General features: G+C 35.7%; 1 protein-coding gene across 3 annotated transcripts in view; it reads left to right on the plus strand.

The window, feature by feature from the left end:
• Nucleotides 1–16,755, plus strand: part of PARD3B (par-3 family cell polarity regulator beta) — a 1,223,953-nt gene that overhangs the window by 940,101 nt on the left and 267,097 nt on the right. For all 3 annotated transcript variants that reach the window (XM_012933501.2, XM_055122817.1, XM_055122818.1), the window contains one exon: nucleotides 15,921–16,031. In XM_012933501.2, coding sequence (XP_012788955.2) covers nucleotides 15,921–16,031 — 111 coding nt within the window. The remainder of the gene's footprint in view (nucleotides 1–15,920; nucleotides 16,032–16,755) is intronic.

The raw sequence follows: 16,755 nt of genomic DNA on the forward strand, positions 1-16,755 counted from the left end.
TGTACAATGAATTGGAGACTGTAGAGAGATGGAAAAGACTTTGTACTGAATTAAAGGGTTCATATCCCTGTTTGGTCAACTCCCAGTGTAACCTTGCATAGATGAATTATGTAACTTTCTGAACATTAAGTGGAATTAAATAAATATAATCTCAAAGATCTTTCTAACCATGTGAGACTTTCTTTCTTTTCTTTTTCTTTTTGGGTCACACCCGGCTATGCACAGGGGTTACTCCTGGCTTTGCACTCAGATATTACTCCTGGCGGTTCTCAGGGGATCATATGGGATGCTGGGAATCGAACCTGGGTTGGCCACATGCAAAGCAAATGCCCTACCTGCTGTGCTATCGATCCAGCCCCTCATGTGAGACTTTCTATAACTTCAGTATTTAACAAATAAGAACATTTTCATGCAAATCTCTTTATTAAAGGGCAGGTGGAATGTTTTACACCTATAATAAAATAAATTTCAAAAGCCTATCTTGAACAAACTTATTTTTGAAATGTCTCATTGCTTCCATGAATTCTAATATATAATACACATATTTCACATGGAAATATAGTATATACTAAATAAATACAAGTTGTGTCTTTCTTATTACTTTATTAGCTAAAAACTATATTTCTTGGGGGACCAAAAAGAGTACAGTGGGCAGGGTGCTTGCTTTGCCTGCAGCTGACACAAGTTTGATCCCTGTACCAGATATGATGCCCTGATCCCTGCCAGGAGTCCTTGAGCACAGAGCAGAGCAGGAGTCATCTCGTAGCACCACTGATTGTGGCCCTAAAGCAAAAATAAACAAGTAAACAATAGAGTCTTAGTTCTTAATTCATTGTATATTTCAAAGCACTTTAAAATTGCATGGAAGATTTTCTCTTCTTATCAAGCAACTGTTGCTTTAGATGCAATATATTAATTAAGTACCTTGGGATTACTATTTATGAATCTTCTGATTTGGGGTCCTTTATTGAGCTCTGTATAACTATCTTCCTCCCCCTACCTCAATACATTTAGGTAATACATGTTAAACTGAGCTTTTCTTACCAATTGTATATTTTTCTGGTTTTTATCTCTTTTCACTCTTACTTATGTGCTAAAATATTGCTTTTATAGAACTGAGATAATGGTTGGATTTATTATTCTTTTATCCCAACTGTTTCTCCCATCACTGGATTGACTGGATTAGTGAGTCTACCATGCTCAGTAGGATGGGTCCTAGAGAGTGTTAGAGTTTGTGGAAAATGAATGACAACAGCTTAGTCACACTTGAGATAATATATTGGCTTGGGTTTCCAAATAACCTTCCAAAATGAAAAAAAACACAAATACTGTGGGTTTCTACAGAATCAAATATGACTTCAGTGTTTGTGAAAAGGATTAGTTATTGAAAGTCGCTTCAATATTAGGTGCTAAAGTTTAGAATTACTAAACCTGGGGAGACCAGAAACATTAAATCCAAAACCAAATACCGGTTACAGATGCACTGCATGATGATTGCCAACCCAACCACCATCTGACTGAGGTTGCCAGTACACTCCACGCTGGCCTTCCCAAACCACCGAGAAACACATTCAATCAGGTCTTATATATTATATCATATTAGGAGGTACCGCTGCCATCTGAATAAATATATAGCTAGGCAAAACTGAAGTTTTCACTACCATTCCTTCCTTGTGACATAATACAAAATTGATCTGATATTGAAAAGTAGCCCCAGAGATAAATATCCTCACATAAATTCTTGATACATTAAAAATATATTTTTTAAATGTGTTCATCAAAATTCAATCTGGAATGTTCTATTCAGAGGTGTAGACTTATACATTTAGTTATGTATGTTACAGGATTGTGCATTTAATTACATATACTCAAAAAATAAAAAAAAATTTGTTTTAAATATCCTATGAGGGTACTAGAAGCTATTTGAACTATAGAATACTATTCAGGACTATGGGAATTAATCAGCTGCAGTACTGAAGAAAAGAAATATTAGCCATTAGCACAAGAAAAGAAGGAACAAGAAAATATACTTAAATAGCTGAATAGTAGTTTCACAGTCTAGTGGGCAAACAAATAGGAGCCTGATGCTTTGGACAGACTAAAAATCAATTTCTGATTTCTTTGGTCAAATTGTAAATCATCACCATCTAGGCTACTATGCATTTCCAGGTGAAAGCATACTTTGATGATTGCATGTTACCAGTAATAGCTCTTTTTGAGTTGCAGGTGATTAGAAAACCTTGCCAGAAATCAAGTTGTTGTTTAATTCTGGATTTATTTTCTTTACTGATGTTTTATTTCTGGACAATGAGATTATATAAATTTTATAAAATGGCTTTAAAATCCCATGGGAAACCTGTTCTTATGAACCAAATTGCTGCCTTTTGTCCTGCTCCCACTGAACCAAGGGAAATATTGTGGATTGCTCAGTTGCTCCAAAGTGACTGTCATTTTGGCTGAGTTGTCGTATAGAAAGTGTTCTGGGACACGATAGACACCCAGAATGTTCACTGTGTGGCTTGATTAATAGCCACTTTATTTAAAATAATAATTATTTCTCTTTTTGTAGTTGACAAATCATATTCATAGGTTCCAAACTTTAAAATTCATGAGCAGCTAAGTAAAGGGAGATTCTAAACCTTTGAAAGTTAAGTAGAAATTTGGTAAACCACACAGATTTGAAAGATTTCAAACTGTCACAACTGACTTGTGACAGTTTGGCCCTAAGAGAAACAAAAAGTTCTATTTCACTTGAAACATCCAAAGTAACTATATACTTTTTTTATTTCCAAACTAGTTATAGTTGAGAATTAATTTGATTTTATGGTCAACTCTTAAGGGGCTTATAGAATTAAAAGTTATTAGTTAGCTTTACTCTATAGCTAACATAAAATATTGGAATCTGGTGCCTGCCTTCAAATTAAGTGAGGGCTCAGACTTTTTTAATTACCTATTTTTCCAAAAGAACTATTCTATGAAAGAGTACAGACAAAGGTATTATTATTTGGTATGCTCTTCGGGACAGGATGAACTAATGACAAGGACAAGTAGTGTCAAAACTATAGAGAACCCAGAAACTACCTCACACATATCTTTATTTGAAACCCAAGATTAAAGAGGCCATTATTTTTGAAACTCTGAAATTAAAAGTCTAAGAGTAAGATAGACATCATGTTTTTTTTTGGATGGCATCTGGCAGATTTATTATCTTTAATGGTAGCTTTAGGTTCAAATTTCATTCAGAATTTGCCATGATATTTTTAGACAGGGTGTTTTAACAACATGAAAGAACTAGTCATCCTGAGAAAGAGACCTAAGGTGACTTAATGTCCCTGTGGCACTCAGATACCCAGGTATTCATTATCTTTACTAGATGAGTTGCTGTCTGCCCATTATTTGGTCTTTCTCTCACTGTAAACACTAGGGCAGTGACTAGGTTGTACCTCTTAAACCTAAATTAAGAAGATCTCTTGATTTGTATATTTATAGGGAGAACACCTTATAGTTAGTAATTTTTATGGGTGGATAACAGGATGATTTATGAAGGAACTTTGGATCTTCTGCAAAGATAGAAACTATGAAAAAAGAATACAGGTGATACAGCCCCTGAAATACTGCTCTCATCTATAATTTAGCTCAAAAATAGTTGTTTGATTTTTACTATGCATAATGCACCAAGATTGAGAGTAGAAACCAAAGGTGACTTATGTATTCATATCCTTAGCATCTACCAATTTTTTATTTTGTGGTAACCCTTCCTCACCCCCAAAGCTCAGGGCTTATTCCTGACTTTGTGCTCAAGGATTATTCCTGGAAGTGATGGGGGACATATGTGGTGTGAAGGATCAAATCATGATGGGCCACAAGCAAGGCAAATTCATTAACCCCTGTACTATATGTATTGTCTCCAGTCGCTGTAGTAAAAGATTTGGCACAAAGTAGGTCCCCCAGTGCCTGTGAAATGAAAGCACATACACATAAACAGGAGAAGCATTTAAAGACTTTAGCCCTGGAGGAATGACACTAAGCAGTAGTTAAAGTAGTACTTGCCTGAATCCAGTTGCTAACATTACCATAAGTCTCCTCATCTTGAAACTCCTTCCTTGGATGTAGTCTCCACCCATTTTGGTTATTTGTTAGTTTTTATTGAAAAGTACTCAGAAAGATGTAAAGGGAGAGGAACAAAGTGTTTTCAAGAGAGAACATAGGCTTCCCCAGAGTGAAAAAAGCAAAGAAAGACACATTGTTCAAGGGAGAACACGGGTTGAAGAGCAAGCCCATCTTCAATGAAGCAGGATATACTCATCCAGCTTCATTGGATTAGTAAAGATCTTATTTATTTATATGTATAATATTAACTTTGAATGTCATTACACTGAGATATGCCAGATTTTAATCCTCAATAAAATTTCTTCATGTGCGATTGCTCTTTTTTCTCTACAAAGGGGGTGAGGAGGAGCGGGTGGAAAGGCCTGAAGTTAAAAGAGCTTCTATCTTTTAAGAACAGTTTAAAACTTAGTATCATTTATGAAAAAAATAATATAATAACTCCTTTCTATTGTTTAAGGCTCTCTTACTATCTCTAGCATGCATTAATTATTATTCTTCTTTTGTATTTGTACAATACATGCTTGATAATAAAAGCCACATAATTTAAGACTTTTATGGTACAATAGAAAAGTTTTCCACCCCCAGAAAAAAAGTTCTGAAATATTCTCATTGTCTTTTCAGGGTACCATTTATATATTAAAGAGGAATATGAAAAATATAAATTCATTATTATACTTTGTATAGCACACAAAAAGTCCAATATATATACATCATAAAATATTACATGAACTATAGAGAATCAATGCTGTGCTTTTCATTTTGAATTTTAGCTTTGATAAATAAATATGAATTAAGGGTTGATCCTACATGGACCAATTCTTTTGTCACTCATCTAATTAATTCAGTATGCTGGAGAAAAGATGCTAATTTAGGCACCAAAAATGCCATGATATTTTTTGTTCAATCAGAATTATAAAGATATGTTTTACTCACATTAGACTGAGTCTAAGCTATGTCATTACTTAGACTTGTTTAGTGCACATGAATTCAAGAGAAAATATGCCATGATTCTCTTATCTTCTGAAGATGGAGTAGTAACATCCACAATTCCCTTTAAACTTGTCTTTTGCTAGTCAAGGTATAAAGAAAAAAATAGTCATTTCTTCAGTAGTGTCCCTCTTTATACAAAATGAGTTAGGTACCATAAATCTGTTCTTTATAGTAATGAATTTTATGCAAATTTAATGTACATGAATCATGCTATTGGAATATAAGCTGTATTTGACATGTTATTTAGCGACTGAGGATGAGTCCTTCAGTTTCCACAGAATTGTTATTTAGCCATTCCAGGATTTAATTGCATCAATATGAGTCAGTTTTTCCCTTCCCAGGCAACTGACTGAAATTACTCCACCTACCAGTGATGGGCCTTAGCACTATTTCCTGCGGGAGGACATATCCTTCTGTGGGATGCTCTGTGGTCAGTAAGGAGTGAGCTGTGGCTGGTTGGGTGTTGAGAAGGCCACAACAGTTGGGTAACCTTCTACGTTTGTCAGGGAAACCACTAATAAATGAGGAGTGATTTGATCTCAATACACTCTTTCCTACTTTGGGGGTTTCCGGACCAAAGGACACAGAAAGGAAAGGAGGAAGGAAGATAGGGATGTTGTGCATGCACACATAAGAGAGAATGTTTGGCTGCAGCCATACATTGAATTGCAGCCCTCTGAACTATTTGAACTAGCACTCAGGTTTACATTTAGGCCATCAGTGTGTCTCTGCACTCAGTCTTCAGAGAAGCTCAAAGACCCACTTAATAGTAATAGAAATAAAAGGGAAGAATCTACATATTCTGCTGCTTTGAAATAAGTAAACATTTAATAAAAGAAAAGCCTCTAACTATTAAGAAAACATAAAATGCAAAAAAAGATCTATTTCTTTAATGTTCCTACTCAATTTATTTCCCAGAAACCATAAGCATTTAGTCTAAATCACTAAGGCTCTTGCCTACAATGTCTTAGTCAGTAAGAGCGTATGAAAGCAATTAATCAAAGTTCAGCATGTTCCTGAAGAGTATTTCTTCTTCTGGAAAGCAGAGGGATTGAATCACTTAAAACCCAGTGTGGTAGTGACAGTTAATATGCTTTTTATAGTCCCTGTGTGGTTCTGAAAATCATACCTTATTAGTATCTTTATCTTTCTTGCTCACTTATTCAGTTATTTTCATTTAATTTTAACTTCTGTCCTCTTTTTCATACTTTTTTCTCTTTTGCAACATAAGTGCCACTTTTAATAATCTGTGTAGATTGTTCATTTGCTCCAAAAATGCTTAGCAAAAATAACTGTCTAGTGTCTCACAAGTCTGTTAACTGATTCTTGCAAGATAGTCTACCAGAGGGCTCTTGAACTGGCTTGTTTGTTTTAAGAAGACTGGTTATTGGTGATAGTACATTTTGCTTTGCTTTGCATTCTAGAGCCTCTTGAATTCTTCTTAATGTATTTGGTATTTTTAAATCCTCTATGTTTTATACCCCTTTGGTCTGGAAAAACAAATATTCTTAAGGATTTCCGGCATCTGGGTTGAGACAGGCACTGATTTAATACTCTCCCCAGAAGACATTTTGTCCAGATACAGGATCTTAGAATGTTATAGATCTCCCTATGTTTCCTTCCTGAAAATGATCATCAACAAATTTTAGATCTGAAGATTCTCTGGTTCAGAATGAAGAATGCCACCAACCTATGAATCATATTCTTGGAATAAGTTAGGACCTAGAAGAAAGTAACTGTTTAGGGTGAGTGAGAAGTCTGATCCCAAAGGAAGGATTTGATAGATATCAGTGACATGTACCATGCTTCATGTTTTCATATCATTTATCATTATAGGCATCAGCTACAGCATACAAACATACTGTAGGTATGGTTGCAGTGATAATACAGTAGGTAGGGAGCTTGCCTTCCATACAGCCAACCAAAGTTTGATTCCTAGAAATTCATATGTTAGAAAACCTTATGGTTCTACAAGCACTACCAGAAATGATCCCTGAATGCAGGAGTAAGCCCTGAGCATCGCTGGGTATGGCTCCCAAACAAAACAAGCAAACCAACTGTGCTGGGGAGTCTAAAAATGAAATTAAGATGTTTTGAAATTTATTTTTTATTATTGAATCACCATGAGAACAGTTACAAAGCTTTCAGGTTTAAGTCTCAGTCATACAATGATCAAACACCATCCCTTCATCAGTGCACATGTTCCACCACCAAGAACCCCAGTATATCCCCCCACCTGACCCCCCACCTTGTTTGTGTGGCTGATGATTTTCACTTTACTCTCTCTTTACTTTGATTACATTTAATGGTTCAATAGAAAACTCACTATTATTATTTGGAATTTTCCCTAAACAATCAGACCTGCCAAAAAGGCATCCTTTGTGGGGCTGGAGTGATAGCACAGTGGGTAGGGCGTTTGCCTTGCACGCGGCCGACCCTCGTTCAAATCCCAGCATCCCATATGGTCCCCTGAGCACCGCCAGAGGTGATTCCTGAGTGCATGAGCCAGGAGTGACCCCTGTGCATTGCTGGGTGTGACCACCAAAAAAAAAGTAAAAAAAAAAAAGGCATCCTTTGATAATTTGTGCTGATAGTGAAGAGCATGTGAGGTCATGTGGCCGCTGTTGTGGCCACACAGTTTTGGATTTCTGGTATTTTAGTAATTAAGTCCAGAGAAATTTCTGATAGAAGCCGCTGGGTTACAAAATTGGTTTGTGTGCCTCCAGCATCATGGCTGTTCGGGAGCAGAGGAGCTGTTTGTTGGCAGCTGTTTGAGGTCTCAACTGGGCAGGGAGCAGCAAAATTAAGATTTTTATCTTTCTTAACCAACCTCTATTTATAACAAATACATACCTCTTCGGACTGGAGCAATAGCACAACAGGTAGGGCGTTTGCTTTGCACACGGCCGACCCAGGTTTGATTCCTCTGTCCCTCTCAGAGAGCCTGGCAAGCTACCAAGAGTATCCCGCCCATACAGCAGAGCCTGGCAAGCTACCCATGACATATTCAATATGCCAAAAACAGTAACAACAAGTCTCACAATGGAGATGTTACTGGTGCCCGCTTGAGCAAATCGATGAACAGTGGGATGACAGTGCGACAGTGCTACAAGCCTCTTCTTATTTTTTATCAATATTAGAATAGAAGTAAAAAATGCCCATAGGCACCAGGAAATGGGGTGAATTCTAATTGGTCAATTCATTTGTTTATGTATGTATGTATTTATTTATTTATTTTTGCTTTTTGGGTCATACTCAGCAATGCACAGAGGTTACTTCTGGCTCTGCACTCAGGAATTACTTCTGATGGTGCTCAGAGGACTATGGAAATCGAACCCGGGTTGGCCTCATGCAAGGCAAATGCCTTACCTGCTGTGCTGTCACTCCAGCCCCTAACTGGTCAATTTTCACTGCACTACAAATGATACTGCATTTGTATCAGATTCATTAACTGTCAAATACAATGGGGATCATCTGTGGTAGACAAATAAAGACCTTTGTGACATACATTTTAAAGAAAAGCAATAGCTGAAGTGCACAAAACTCTATGAGATTATAATACAAAGAAGTTAATTTCATCAGCATATGCATATGCTAATTCAGAACCCAATTTAGAATACATTAGACAACAGAAACCTTTTACGGGTGAATTTCAGAATAAACTATGGAAATATAGTCAAAGGTCTTGAACTTCTCTGCCCTCATATTTTTCTTGAGCTATTTCAAACTGTATAATTTATAAAATGATGAGGCAATACTATGTGTAGTTTGTAAGTCAGTTGGTTACAGGAATAATGAACCCTTATGCAAGTCTAGAAAATATTATGACTTTGAGATTTGTGAATTTTTACATCTGACATTATTCTGAAGATTTCTAATAGTAGTGAGGAGTCGATATTTAAGCCTATTCCAAATGCATCATTGACACCTAAAATATATCAACTTGGATTGTAGCTTTTCACTTATTTGGAATAAGAGTATCTTGACTTTTCCTTGACTAACTTTGCAGTCCACTTAGGATGTTTCTCAGACTGCTTTTATGTAGTATGTGCATCAAGTAAAAGAGTATAGAGGGTGGTAGTTGCATCCACTGCACAATGGGACCTACGGAAAAATTATAGACAGTACTCAGTAGAATTGAGAAGTAAATTAATTGTATTCATGACACCCAATTTAATCTTTGGCACCACACAGTTCCCTGAGAACTGCCAGGAGCAACACCAAAACATTGAGTGAGTATAACATAATAGCCAAAAAATAATAATAACAATAGTTAAAAAGAAGAAAAAAGAAAAAGAAAAGTGAATTAAATGAAATACCAGATGTAGAAAAAACTACAGATAGAACTATATATATACTGGAGAACTATACATATTCTGGATTATTTTTTAAAGAGCATAGGAATCTAAGAAGGAATTTAAAGTCACCATTACCTTAAAAGAACTTCAGAAAATGAATAGAGAGAGAAACAATTATTGGGGAATTAGTAGATACCTGCCAAGAACTATGTTAAAATGTTGAACAGGAAACATTAGGATGCTAGGGGCTTCTTAGGGTGAAATGTTAGATAATTGCTTTGCATTGATGTAGTGAAAGAGAAATTTCATGTGCACAGTCCATATGATGTGTAATGGCTGGTTAATAAAAGCTTAAAAAATTAATAAACTATTATTAAATTCCACTTCCATAGATGGCTGTTTACGGCAACTTAGGAAAAACAGTAACATAAGTGATATAAATTTGGGGTATTTTTTTTGTTTCTCTATTTTATTTCTTTGAGTAACTCTATCCTTAACATACATCTCATTTTAAGGATAGGAGCAGTATTCAAATACTAAAAAATTAATTCCCTGAAAATTCTTCTACTTTTTCTTCATCAGTTCTATAAACAAACTTGTTTCCTCTCCTTTATGCTTCTAATTTTGACTTTGTGCCTATTTACCAAAGACGAGTCTGTCTCCAGAATTTCTATATCTCTCTGTCCTCTTCCCTTACCAACAACTTTGTTTGATACCAGTATTTATAGAACTTTATTTGCAATTACCTAAAGGGGTACAGTCTACATAGCCACCATCAGATGAATACATAAGCAAAATATGTAACTGTGCAATGAAGTATTATTAAACCCTTTTCTGATATTGCTACAACACAGATGAACCTTAAAAATATATTGCTAAGTGAGATAAGCCAAAAGTCAAATGACAAATACTGTATGATTACACTGCTGTGAAGTACCTTGAAGAGTCAAATACATAAAGACAAAAATAATATTAGTTACCAGGAACTGGGGGAGAAAGAAATGGGGAGTTTCCATTGAGTAGCATAAAATTTTAGTTTGACTAGCGAAAATGATCTAGAGATTAGTAGTGGCCAGTGGCTTGTACAACATTGTGAGTGTTCTTAAAGCAACCAAATTGCATACTTAAATTATTAAAGTAACATATTTAATCATAGAGTATAATTTTATTATTTTTCTTCAGTTCCAGATGCTTATATTATGTCATTTCTTCTTGTCAGTAGACAAGTCTTTTGGTACTAGCCAAATAGAAAACATTTAATGTTCCACCCACCACTAGTTACCACCTTACACTCAAACTTCTTGAAATGGTTGTACACATGCACATCACACTTCAATCCTTATGCACCGTTCACCTTTGAGACTCCTTCTAGACTCCTGCTTATATCATTCCATTGAGCCTGACCAGGTTGTCACTTGCTTCAACTAGCCAAATAAAATGAGCACTTTTCAGATTCACCTCTCTGAATGCCTTAGCAGTGTCCCCACCTATTGGCCCGGATGACCATGTCCACTATGCAGCACTCTTCTCATACATTGTGCCTTTTACTCTCTTGTCTTCCTCTGTCTCTGAACATTCTTTTTCTTTTATGCATCCACAGCCCACCATCCAAGCTTTAAATGTTACAGTTTCTCAGAAGTTGAATAGTCCTGATTTTTGACTCATTCATTTGGATTCCCCAAGGCACACTAAAATATCCATGTTTGAAAGTGAACTTTTGAGACCTCTCCATTGATCCACTACTATATTCTGTCACTTTTTCAAATCACTATCTTCTCTTCCCAACCATTTATTTTCTAGTTTATGCTACCTTTTCTAGTTTCCCAATGTCTGTAGCAGTCCCAGTCAGCTTTTACTTGCTACTTTTTGTTTCAGCTAACTGAGTGGTGGATTATTAATTTTGGTTGTTTTGTGTAATATTATTACTTGTGGACCAGAGTTCAAGCGGTAATATATTTTATGTGTATACAATTGCCATGCCTTATCCACAGAGTATCAGTATCCCTTTAGCACAGGCCTTATTACCCTTAAAGTTGCATCATATTTTATCACTTCTGCTTGAAATAACCTGGTTATTTCTCTGTTTCTCCTCTACCAATTGTTCAAATTTTCCAAGTCTATCAGATCTATTACTTTGGTTCCTTTTCTGAGTTACTAGAGATGACCTTCGGACTCCTAAGCTAAACTCCCATGCCTACAGTAAGGCTCCCTCCTCTCTTTTCCATCTTAATTATTTGTGAGTATCCTCTGTGTTCTCCTTGCTCAGATGCTTTATTTATCTTTCACTGCTTGCAATGCACTAGCTTAGATCCTTTGCATATACCATTTTATTTACCCACAAGATGATCGATCAACCATCTGTGTATAACCATTCATTCCTATGGTTTCCAAATAAATGTCACTTCTATGTTGAAGGCGTTCCCAACCAATTTCTTATTATTATTTCTTCTAACACCCTCCAAAGCACTTTTCACAACTTACAGTTATCATTTTCACTTGTTTACGATTGCCTCCCTCCTCTATTAGAGTAATCCTATTAGTGTCTGATTTTGTATCCAAATACAGTATCAACCTTTCTCAAGTGCTTATGACAATGTCAAGCACAGAAAATACACCTAATTAATATTTTTAAACAAACACATGAATAAAAGAAAAGTGAAGCAAGCAAGCAAAGTCATTTTCCATGAAGCTGTTTCATATAGCCTTTCTATAGAATGAACAGGGACAGGTGTTTTTAGGAAACGTATAATTCATGAAAATCTAAATTTACATAAAGGGTATGTTGAAAGGTGATTTTTCCACTTTATAGAAAGATCCATCATAGGGTTCTTTAAACAGGCTTCCCAGGTACATGGAAAGTAAGATTGTATTGATTAAAACCATATGTTTTCACAGAATTCTTTGGGAAAATATTTTTTATATAAAACAAGGCTGACCTGTAAGCAATTTCCTTAAGGCACCTAGCCCAGAATGGTCAACTCTCAAATTTCTAAGGTAATAGATAATAGGATGCCTGGAATGCAGCGGATATTTGAAACTCTCATACTCAAAGCCATCATTTCAGCCATGTAGGGTCCTCGTGACTTTTCCCACAAAAAAAAAATAACTGATGGGGAGATGAATCAGTGTATTTGGATCTCCTCAATCTATCTTTTTATTTGACAGTGAACATAAAAATTACTGTAAAACGACCTCCACTCTCTTCCCCACCCGCAATAGACTGCTATGGAAATGAGCAGTAAAAGTCACTAAATCTTACATTTTACAGTAAAATGTAAAAGTCACTAAATTGATTCTTTTCTCCCAGCTCCCACCATCACTACCACCAGTGATATCAAGCTATTTGATTGCAGAACTGGAAAAAAATCCAGTGTGTTAATAAATACAATGTCATTAACTTATCTGGGCCTCAATTTCCTCAGCTTAACAATGTGGAAGTATTTTTGAAGCTTGCTATTTTATAATTCTATTTTTGAATCTACCCAAACTTTATAAAATAAGATAATTTGTAACTGTTCTTGCTTGCCTAATGAAATAAATTTCATAGCTTTTGCAACTTCTTCATTGGAAAATTTAATAGATTATTATGAACTTTAAATAAAAGTATTTATAATGTTTGTGGAATTGGTTGACTTGACTATTAACAGCATTTCTTGCCAAGAAGAAAATGACTTGTAGAATTTACTTACAACTAACCTTTTATTTGATCAAACATATTCTACTATGATGAAAGCATAGTAAGTTATTCTTGAACTTCAGTATAAGTAAATATTTTTGCTTCAGGAAGGAAAACAATTTATCAGTTGAAGCAATAAAGATAAGGTATACTGGGGTATAGGTTAGTTTTACTCTTCAAAAAAAAAGATTCCTTTCATCTCAGATAAAATCCCAAACTTCCAAATTTAGAATAAAATATTTGAACTTGTAGGAAAAACAAGCACAATATTTATAGATCTTTGGCAAGATTTTCCCCTCGTCAGCTTCCTAAAGCATTACTCTAACCCACAATTTTTACTTTTTCCTAGATACTACTATATATTTTTTTTAAATTGTCTAATTAATATACAAGGTATTAACTTCTCATATAATGGTATTTACAGAAAAAATGCTTATCCTAAAAACTCTTCAGTATTGTTCTGGAATAGTAAAGAATGTATTTATAGAAACACATTTTCAAGTATTTACTTTTTTATGAATATAAGTGAAATTTTGAATATGTCAACAAATCTGACTTATATTTGAATATTAACAATCTCCTACATGCATAGAGTTAAAATTTGCACCTATCTAATAAGAAACAAAGAATAAATGAGTTTTTTAAATATATATTTAAGAATCTTTGTCTAAATAAGAGTATGCATGAATGAGTGACTTTCCCTCTGAGTATTAACACATCAAGCTATTCATTATTTGCTCCAGGAAAATTGGCTTTAAAATATATGTTAAAAATGTGCCTTTAATTAAAAATATGGCCTAATAGTAATTTAATTGCAAGTGAAAATGCAATAGTTTATTTTTGCCTTCCTGAATATGCTAAGGAAGGAGAATATTTTTCAAAAGTATAATAGTTATTTTTTTCTGCTAGAGATTTTGGGTCCGTGGAGTAGATGCCAAAAAGTGAAATTGTTAGGGCATATGGCAGCTCAATTCTTAATGTTTTGAGAAGTAGCACTGTAGCATGGTCATAGCACTGTCGTCCTGATGCTCATCGATTTTGCTCTAGCAGGCACCAGTAATGTCTCCATTGTGAGATTTGTTGTTACTGTTTTTGGCATATCAAATACGCCACAGGTAGCTTGTCAGGCTCTGCTGTGCGGGTGGGATACTCTCTGTAGCTTGTTGGGCTCTCTCAGAGGGGTGGAGGAATCGAACCCAGGTCAACCACATGCAAGGCAAACGCCCTACCCGCTGTGCTATCACTCCATGTGCTCTCTGGACTGGAACGATGGCACAGCAGGTAGTGCGTTTGCCTTGCATGTGGTCGACCCCGGTTCAATTCCTTCATCTTTCTCTGAGAGGTCGGCAAGCTACCAAGAGTATCCCACTCAACGGCAGAGCCTGGCAAGCTACTGGTGGCATATTTGATATGGCAAAAACTGTAACAACAAGTCTCACAATGGAGACATTACTGGTGCCCGCTTGAGCAAATCTATAAGCAACGGAACTACAGTGCTATGCTACGACATTGCTATGGACAGTGCTACAAAGTGAAGTAGTCAAAGAAAGACAAATACTATATGTTTTCACTCATAGATGAAATCTAAAAGAAACAAGGTAAGAAAACCAAAAATGATGATTACCAGGACTTGGGGGTGAGGTAAATGGGGAGATAATTTGTCAAAGGTACAAATTCTAGTTATAAGGAAGTTTGAGTTTCTCATATAAAGCTTGGTGATTATAGCTGGTACTGTATCATGCACTGGAATGTTGTTAAGAGAGTAAATCTGAAATGTTTCCACCACACATGTACATACAAATATAACTCTGTGATGGACCGGAGGTGGTAGCTAATACAATGGTGGTGATCATTTTTGCATTATATGGATGTATCAAAACAATATAATGTATACGTTAAACATACAAATGTCATATATTATTATATTCAGTAAATCTAGGAAGGAGGGTATACCCTATCTGCCATCATGCTCAATAAATTAGAAATATGCCGAATGGGGGACCGGAGAAATACTCTAGCAGGTAAGGCAAATAGGGTACTGGCTTTGCACATGGTGAAGCAGGTTAGATCCTGGCATGCCATGTGGCCATGGGGCCTTGCCAGGACTGATCGCTGAGCAGTCCTGGCAAGGCTGATCGCAGAGCAAGGAGTAAGCCCTGAGCAGTGCCAAGAGTGGCTCTAAAAGAAAAAAAGAAAAACAAAGATATACACTGGGCACTGCAGTAAGGAGTACTGCTAATAACCCTGACCCAGTTTGGGAAACCCAGAATTGCATGAGAGAGTGAACATGGCCTGGAGAAACAAATGCAGCATAGAATGGAACCAAGTTCTCATCCCAGCCCTGCTCTAAATGTGTTGTGAGCTCTTTAGCTCTTGACCAAGACCTTTCAGGACTGTAGTTTCTTTAAATAGGGATCACTGGACTAGGTGTTTTGTAAGGCTCCTTTGAGCACCATCCTTATAATGCCACAAATTGAACCTTAATATCAGTGCCAGCTGGAGCCCTGAAGATCGCCTCGGAGGCCAGTCAATATTTAGTTATAGATTAATTCTAACCTTTCAGTTTCTTAATCTCTATTGAATTAATGATTGGAAATGTTTAGTCTTTAATCACATGATTGTGTGCATACTGCACAATTAATATCAGTGTCAGATGAGAAGGGAAAAGGGGAATTTACTATCTATATTATTTTTCTACTTTCAATATTCTATTTTTGTTTTATACAAAAATGATCTTGTAATCCTAAGAATGAATAATTAGAGTTTAATGACTTAGTCCCTTAGGTCCTTTAAACTTGCCCCCCCCCCAAAGAATGTGATTGTTCACAAATATCTTGTTTCACTAGATTTGGAAAGAAGAAAGACGATAAGGGTGGAAAGGCTGATCAGAAGGGAACTCTGAAGCATGGTGGCCTTAGAGAAGAGGAACTGGAAAAAATGCGAGAGGAGCGTGAGAGGTGAGCCAATATGCCACACTCTTATTTTATTTGAGCCCATGGTCTGTATTTAATTTGGGTGTTGCATTAATTGATTGGAGAAAATTTTAATTTAAAAAACACAGAAGTTCATACAAAGGAATGGTGCCTGTTAGAAAAAAAAATAAAACAGCCTTTCTGGGGAATTTTCATTAATTTCTGAAAAGAAAGTTCATTGTTTTATTACATGAAAACTTATATTTCCATAATATGCAATCTTATTTTGACTATACCACTGCATATTTTCTCAAACCAGGTACCAATGTTTTAAATGAGTTTTTCTTTTAATGAAAGGATCCTTTTGGTATCGATGTTTAGAACTCTTAGATTTCTGGAGTCTGTTCCTAATTTTTGCCAAGCTGGTGTACCTCCTTAATTTTATTCTGCTAACTCCATTTGGGAACTGTAATTTGAGAAGCCTATGTCCTTCATTTTTTAAAAATCAGTGTCTTTTACTAGCCTATCAGCAAGTTACCGGGGACGCTGCCCATCTGTTAAAGGGCCGTTTTCATTTACTGAAATAATGACAGTTTGCAAGGGATACATTCTCCTGTTTGAGGAGCTTAATACTCCATTTGGACAAGAGGTCCTTCACATATTTTTGATGTTAACTCTGGCACTTATCCCAAGTAGATGTGTAAATGTCTGATTTTGAAACATGTAATTGAATATTCATATTTCCCCTAAAAATTATTCACATTCACAA

Source organism: Sorex araneus, chromosome X (genome assembly GCF_027595985.1).
Source record: "Sorex araneus isolate mSorAra2 chromosome X, mSorAra2.pri, whole genome shotgun sequence".
NCBI lineage: Eukaryota > Metazoa > Chordata > Mammalia > Eulipotyphla > Soricidae > Sorex > Sorex araneus.